At 42.6% G+C, this 8,198-nt stretch overlaps 1 protein-coding gene across 2 annotated transcripts in view; it reads left to right on the forward strand.

Moving 5' to 3' along the window:
- The window catches only part of Prrg4 (proline rich and Gla domain 4), a 30,529-nt gene extending 23,773 nt beyond the window's left edge, over window positions 1-6,756 (forward strand). For both annotated transcript variants that reach the window (XM_085696712.2, XM_085696713.2), the window contains exon 6: window positions 992-6,756. In XM_085696712.2, the coding sequence (XP_085552838.2) occupies window positions 992-1,223 (232 nt within the window). In that variant the 3' untranslated portion in view covers window positions 1,224-6,756. The remainder of the gene's footprint in view (window positions 1-991) is intronic.
- The last annotated feature ends 1,442 nt before the right edge of the window (window positions 6,757-8,198 follow it).

Raw genomic sequence — 8,198 nt, forward strand, 5'->3', positions numbered from 1 at the left:
ACTAAAGCTGGAGAAAAGAAAGAGACAGCATGTCTAGAGAGAACAATACCAGTCAAGGCACAGAGAAGCGGGCTGGAGGGTAGCTCAGCTGTAGATCCCTTGCATAGCATGTGTAGAGTCGGAGTGGTTCACTCTCCATCACTTCATGCCTATAATCTCAATACTAGGGAAGTAGAGGCAGAAGTCCGAAGTCATCCTCAATTACATAGTGAGTTTGAGGTCAGACTGAGCTACATGAGACCCTGTCTCAGGGGGTGGGAAAAAAGAGCAGAGACACAGATGGGGCCTGAAAATTCTGTCTACTTGACAGAGAAGAAAGCTATAAAAAACACAGTGAGGACAGAGTAAGGGAGGCTTGGACAAGAGGGTTCAGGAGGTACATAAACATGGAGGGCAGGCCATGTCTAGATCAGATGACAGAAATACTGCTTGGGAAGGGTCAAGGGTCAACCAGGCAGCAAGACTGTGGAGACTACCTCTGTGGCTTGGCATCGTGCCCCCTCACAGCAAAGCCTGGGTTTGGTTTCCGGAGCAGGAAGGAAAGAGAGTCACTCTGCTGGAAGTACTACATCAAACGTCCTCCATCCACACCAACAACTCTGTTGAGATAGCTTTATTACCCAGTTTAGAGAAGAGGAAACTGAGTCAGGGAGCTTGACTTTGATCACAGGATGACAGAGTACAGTTTCTGACCCACGTGTGACTTCAAGGCTCTTTGTCTGTCTGTCTGTCCATCTTTCTTTCTTTATTTCTTTCTTCGTTTAATTTTTCTGTGTATCTCTGACTCTCCTGGAACTCATTGTGTAGACCAGGCTAGCCTCAGACTCCCAGAGATCTGTCTGCCTCTGCCTCCACAGTGCTGGGATTAAAGGAGTGTTCCACCACTGCCTGGCTTCTAGAATGTTTAATGTCATTCCCTTAACCCAGAAATTTGCCTCTCTTAAACCAGAAATTTGCCTCTCTTAAACCTAAATGTCATCTCTCTGTTTAGTTCCTCAGCTGTCTACACAAGAAGGACCAGACACATACCCTCCATCATTTTCAGAAGCCCTGAGGAGGTTGTCTTGTCTTCATCACCACCTTCAGAGGACATAGGGCTACCTTCCTATGAACAGGCAGTAGCACTGACCAGAAAACACAGCATCTCACCACCGCCTCCATATCCTGGGCCAGCAAAAGGATTTAGGGTATTTAAAAAGTCTATGTCACTCCCATCTCACTAAGCCCACCTTGCCGCCTTTCTGTAAGACATTCATGTGGTTTGAATGATTTGTTCTCCCTGAAACAAAAAATGATTTGCCTGTTCAGCTTTCTATGACAAACTGCAAGGAATAAAGAAGCAATACATACTGAACAGAACTCACCACAGTTCTGCTTCCGGCTCGGACTGGAACTGGATCTCTTATCATCTTGGTAAGAGACTTCAGCTTCATTTCCTTGAAGTGAAGAAGAAAGTGCCGTTTTGCAATGTACATTGGACTGGTTCATAAATCTTTGTTATAGCTGGGTAGTGTGATGTGTGTCTATAAATGTATGCTATACTGGTTCAGAAATCTTTGCTATAGCTGGGTAGTGTGATGTGTGTCTATAAATGTATGCTGAACTGGTTCAGAAGTCCTTGTTATAGCTGGGTAATGTGTGCCTATAATCCCCACACCTAGGACACTGAGTTGGGAGGGATGAGAGTTCAAGGACAGTCTTAGCCCTATCCAGACACTGTCTCAAAACAAGACAAAGTTTGTTAATAGAAGGAGCAAACTAGGAACTGACAATCATTAGTTTATTTCAAGTCATGATATTGGATCCTCTCTTCATTAGGATTTCTTCTTGGCTGAGAATACTTCACAGAATTTGACATTTTGATGTAAATCTGGAGCCTTGATATAAACACCTGGTTTTCTAATTTAATTGGTGCAGAGCCTTCACCAAATTTGCAGGTCTTAATTTTTTCACTTGCTATCAATCATGTTTCCATGGGACAAGAGGTGCCAAGAGAATTTTGTGGTTGTTGTTGTTTCTAAAAATTGCTATTCGTAGACTTAAGAGACATCTAACTTGGAAAAGTGCTTATCATACAAACTTAAGGATCTGAGGTCGGTCCTCAGTATCCCTGTTTGAAACAAACAAAACCATGAAACGACGACGTGAGTACTTGGATGCATCCCTATAATCCTAGCACTGGGGAGAAGGACATAGGAGGACCCCTGGGGTTGGTGGCTAGCCACTGTAGCTGAATCAGGAACCGCCAAGTTCAGTGAGAGACTTGGTCTCAAAAGTTAAGATGGAGCCAGTGAGGTAGTGCATGCCTTTAAACCCAGCACTCATGAGGCAGAGATCTCTGTGAGTTTAAGACCAGCTTGTTCTACATTGTGAATTCTAGGACAGCTAAAAAGCCTACCTCAAAAAAACAAGAACAAGCCAGGCGGTGGTGGTGCACACTTTTCATTCCAACACTTGGGAGGCAGAGACAGGTGGATCTCATGAGTTCAAAGCCAGCCTGGTCTACAAAGTGAATTCCAATACAGCCAGGACTGTTACATGGAGAAATAAGAAAGAGAGAGAGAGGGAGGGAGGGAAGGAGGGAGGAAGACTATAAAAACAAAAACAAAAACAAAAAGAAAAAACATTGTCTAGCAGTGGTGGCACAAGCCTTTAATCCAGCACTCGGGAAGCCAGTCTGGTCTACAGAGTTAATCCCAGTACAACTAGGACTATACAGTAAAACCCTGTCTCAAAAAACATAAAATAAAATAAAAAAATAATTAAGGTGGAGAGAATTGAAGAAGATACCAATATCACCTTCTGGCCTCTACATACACGTGTTGGCATGCATATGCATACACGCATGCACAATATCACCTTCTGGCCTCTACATACAGTGTTGGCATGCATATGCATACATGCATGCACAATATCAAGCCGAGAAGTTTAGTGAGGGAATGGTAGAGGCAAGTGGTGGAGCACTGGTTTCATATGCCTGAGGCCCTGGGCTAGATTCCCCAGCAATATCAACTGAAGTCCTCAGAAAGCCTCTGTGTGTGTGTGTGTGTGTGTGTGTGTGTGTGTGTGTGTGTGTGTGTGAATGTTGAACCAGAGCAGCACATATGCATAATGATACGTGCTGTATCATTAAGCTGAACTCTCGGTCTCCCTCGTTTCTCCTAGTACAGCCTAACATATGGGAAAACACACCACAGTTTCAGCAGTGGAAAAGCCTGTGCTTGGCATGTGTGCAAGACCCTGGGTTAGATCTCCAGCACCAAAACAAAACAAACGTAGCAGAGCATGACTCCTACGTGTGGAGCACATACTAACCTACATGCTTGTCTACTGGAGCTCATTTGCTTGTTACATGTTGAGGAACTGGGTTCTCTGGAATCGAGGAACCACACAGTCTTGAAAACTCACTAGAAAAAAACACTGGTGGTTTTCTTTGTTGTCTGTTTCTGTCAGGCATTTCCCTATTCTTTAAGATCCTTTATAAATTGTGAGCTTGTTTTATGATGTTATAGAGTTGAGACTGCAACCTGCTTGCATTTGATAGCTTCACCCATTCCATTTCCATTTAGAAAATCCATTATCACTTTGCAGTGTGTGAATGTAAGCGTGTGTACGTTTCTTTTATAGCATTGTGATTGGTTGGAGCTGGTGTGACACTCCAGCAGTCTCACCACTTAGGATCACAAGTTTGAGCACAGCCTGGGCTACATCCTTAGGTCAAAGGTCACGTGGAGTAATTAGCGAGCACTTGTCTCAGATAAAGCAAAGCAAACACAAGACAGCATGATCTTCATTAGGGCAGATAAAAAGAAGACATCAGTTCTTGGAGACTGAGAACCTTTATCCTATACATTTTCAGACCTATAGGCTGCATGTCACAAATAAATCATCTGTCAACACTTTCATGTAATTAGAAGTATTTTTAAGTCACCCATATTGCCTCTAAAGTTCTGTTCTTCATATCTTCTCTCCATAACACCTTTCCTTGTGTAACTATGTGCTTGACGCTGACTTTAGTTCTCTTTTGAGAAGGTTCCCAGGACTGAACTTGCTCATTTTGTAACGGTCAGAGTGAAATCTGCTAGGTTGGTAAAGCTGGGTTTGCGATGAGTAATCCACTTCATCTAGTCCCATCTCACACTCTACAGGAGAGTACGATCCTAAATAAGAAGACATGGGCGAGTGGGAGAGATTGTTCAAGTGGTTAAGAGCATTCACTGCTCTTCCAGGGGACCCAAGTTTGGATCCAAGCACCCATATTGGGCTGTTCACAGCCACCTATAATGCCATCTCCGGGGGGCAGAGGGTATCCAGTGCCTTCTTCTGGTCTGCACTTTTGTGGCATACACTCACACAGACATGCACACAGACATGTGAATTTAAAAAGGCATTATTTTTATTTTGGGGTTTCTTTGTGGGTTTTTTTTTTTTTTGGTTTTTTTGGTTTTTTTTTGAGACAGGGTTTCTTCACATAGCCCTGGCTGTCCTAGAACTCCATCTGTGGATCAGGCTAGCCTGGAACTCAGAGATTCACCTGCCTCTGCCTCCCAAGTGCTGGAATTAAAGGTGTGAGCAGCCATACCTGGCATGTATGTGTGTGTGTGTGTGTGTGTGTGTGTGTGTGTGTGTGTGTGTATAATGTTTTCTTTTAAATTTACACTGCTGGGGATCAGAATCCAGGGCCTTGCTCATGATAGAGAAGAGTTTAACCCCTGGCCCACACATACCCTGTTCTTTTACTGAATCCTAATTTGAAATAGTCTATTGCCTCCCCAAGTCTAACCCCAAAGTTAGCTTCAGGCCTGTGGCAGCCTCACACTGTCCCTTTTGCAACCTTACATTTGCCGTCTACCCTAACTTGAAGGGATCTCAAATTCACCACGAAAACTGTGAAATCACTGGTATTTCTAGAGCACCAAGGTATCGTGATACTTGGACTGCAAACAGAAAACTGTAACAGAACCACCATTAGCAAGCAGCGGAAAACTGAAAGGGATCTCTCAGTGAAAAGCCACCACAGACTTGGGGCACTGCCGGCTCCCTTCCCGCGGTGCCTCTGGTGCCGAGCTGTTCAGTGTGGTTAATGCGGGCAGCTCAGTCTGTTGCTTTGTTTCAGCTTCTTCTCCGGGGAATGGACGGGTGTGAAACATTAGGTCTGTTTTCTCATAGGCTTTATTTTTGATAGACCAGTTTTTCTTCCGTTGCAATTAGGAAATGGATAGAATATGGCTATAATCAGATTTGAAAGTGACAAAGACGCAGTTATAAAACTAAAAAGAGCACAGGCTCTGGCTGTGGGGGCTGCGCATCTGTTAACAATGTGCTCCTGAGTGAGGAGGGGGAGAGACGCTCAGACCGAGCCACAGCTGTAGAGGATCACGGTCCTCTGCACCTTGCTTTCCCACTTACCTCCAGACGTGTTTCTTTCTTGCGGTGACGTTGGTGTTGGGACTCAAACCAAGGCCTTGCACATGCCAGACAGACACCCCAGCAGTGATTTGTACTAACCCCCCCCACATTGATCTCCAAGTTTCTCATAGATTTTTTCTGCTTCTCATATAATTTATGTGTATGTACACTCCTCCTAAATGTACAGGGGAATTTTAATGCTAAAAGACTGACTTGTGCTTAACAAAAATCATATTATTCATAATCTTTTTTGTTTTAATTGAATGTGAATTAAATTTTACTCATTGTTTGATCTGAAATGTTATGGGTGACATTTATGCTATTAGAGGAATGTCAAGTATTTCTGTAATTTTTTTTAAAGATTAGATTTTTGGAGACAGGCATGGGGTTATATACCAGAAATACCAGTACTTAGGAAGCTAAGGGGAAAAGATTAATGCAGCTTCCAGGCCAACCTTGACTACAGAATGAGACTCTGTCTCAAACAAAAGGATGAAGGAAGGAAAGAAACAGAGAAACAGAAAAGAAAACCAAAGCCAAACAAACAAAATACTACACTGGGTTGAGGGAACAGTGGTGAATATACACTTTGCTTACACCGGGCACCTGGGTTTGATCCCCAACACCAAGTGAACAAATTTCAGTACTGGGCTGAAGAGAAGGCTCAGTGGGTAAAGACACTCGCTGCTAAGACAGACTACTTGAGTTCAATCCCCAGGTCTCACATAGTTGAAGGAAAGAAGTTTCTCCTGCAAACTGATCTCTGATGACTTCCACATGTATGCAGTGGTATGCATACATTCACCACCCTCCATTAAGTAAATAAATGCAATTAAAATTATTTTTAATTAAAGTAAGGTAAAAATAAAAATAATTACCTTTTGTAGATGCTGTCTTTGGTCAGCTCAAACATGTATAATACATGTTGATGCCTTCAGTCTGAGGAACCATGTTTTTGCCGTGTTTTGCTTTACAAACATGTCCTTAACAGTTTGAAGCTAACCAGTACAAATGTATCAGTATTCGTATTATCTGGAAAAAGCAGCCCATTTTTGAATGCATAGCCTTCCTAAAAAATAGCTGTGTTTTATTTTAATGAACTTCTTATTGCATTTACTTTTTATACATGTGAATAAACTTTATACTAAGTAATATTTATTGCTTCTTCTATAATGACTTTCATGTGATATTACACAGGTTAAGTCTGACCAACTAATTGCATGTTTTCAAAATAATGTTTATAGCATATCTATCTCTGATATGGTTGGGCCAGCATCCTATTTCAACAATTCGGCTACAGTTGTATGGGTGTTATTGTTTAATAAAGTTTTAATATTTATTATACCATTTGAGGCAAATATATTACTCCTTAAGACTAAATGTATGTGTGTGGCAATGTGGCCTAGCACGTGGTAAGGTCTGCATTTGACCCTTAACTTAGCACCGAACCAAGAAAACAGACCTTCTCGCTAAGGCTAATGTTCAGCTCTTTCCAGCACTATAACATACCCTTGCTTGGATGGACCACAGGTTTTCTATTTACCCTCTCAGGCACATCGTATTTGCTTTCGGGTTTATCAATTTTAAATAAAGATACTGCAATCAGTCATTGATAGGTTTTGTGTGGGCATGAATGTACCCAAAGATCTAACAATCCGATCACCGTCTACTATTTTATCATTTTTGTTTTCTGATGGCTACATAGTGATATCCCATTGTGGCTAATGATATATGCTTAAGGTTCTTCCATGTCTTCTCAGGACTTGATAGCTCATTTCTTTTTTTTTTTTTCTTTTTTTTCTTTTTGGTCTTTCGAGGCAGGGTTTCTCTGTAGCTTTGAAGCCTGTCATGGCACTCACTCTATAGACCAAGCTGACCTGGAACTCACAGAGATCTGCCCACCTCTGCCTGGGATTAAAGACGTGAGCCATCACTGACTGGCATTTCTTTTTTTTTAAAAAAAAAAAAAAAGATTTATTTATTTATGATGTATACAATGTTCTGCTTGCATGTTTGCTTGCACTAACCATGGTTTGTGGTTGCTGGGAATTGAACTCAGGACCTCTGGAAGAGCAGCCAGTGCTCTTTCTGAGCCATCTCTCCAGCCCAATTTATTTCTTTTGAGCATAAATAATATTTTATGGACCTCTGCCAGAAAAGGCCTGAGACAGTGACCTCTACAGGAGAAGGTACAAGAGAGCAACCACCAAGGGAGCAGGTCTAAACCAGAGAACTCTGCAGGACTGGGCCTGAGCCAGAAACCCCCATGGGAGCTATAACCTCAGTGAGGGCAGGCCTGAGTCAGAGACCTCTGCAGGACCGGGCCTGAGCCAGCGACCTTCCTGGGAGCAGGCCTGAAAGACCTCCAGGATTGCAGAACAACCCCCACCCCCAGGAGTGCCAAGCAACCTCCAGAAGACCCAATGACCCCAGGGTGATTGGAACCCTGGCCCTGGCTACACCACAAGGAGCAACCATCTGAGCCTTGGATCCAATGGCACCTGGAAGGTTGATCACCAGAGACACAGCCCCAACTACACCAATCAGAGGAAAAGATGGGTAGACAAGGTAAGAACACACTCAATATCACCAAAGAGCAACACAACACCAACAAAAACTAATGACTCTACAACAGTAAGACCTGAGAACCCCAATATAGATGAAGCAGAAGAAAATGACCTAAAAAATAACTTTAGAAGAATGTTTGAAGCCCTTAAAGAGGAAATGAAAAATTCCCTCAAGGAAATGGAGAAAAAGACAAACAAAAAATGGAAGAAATCAACAAATCC

This window comes from Myodes glareolus, chromosome 10 (assembly GCF_982192425.1).
Source record: "Myodes glareolus chromosome 10, mMyoGla1.1, whole genome shotgun sequence".
In the NCBI taxonomy this organism is placed as follows: domain Eukaryota; kingdom Metazoa; phylum Chordata; class Mammalia; order Rodentia; family Cricetidae; genus Myodes; species Myodes glareolus.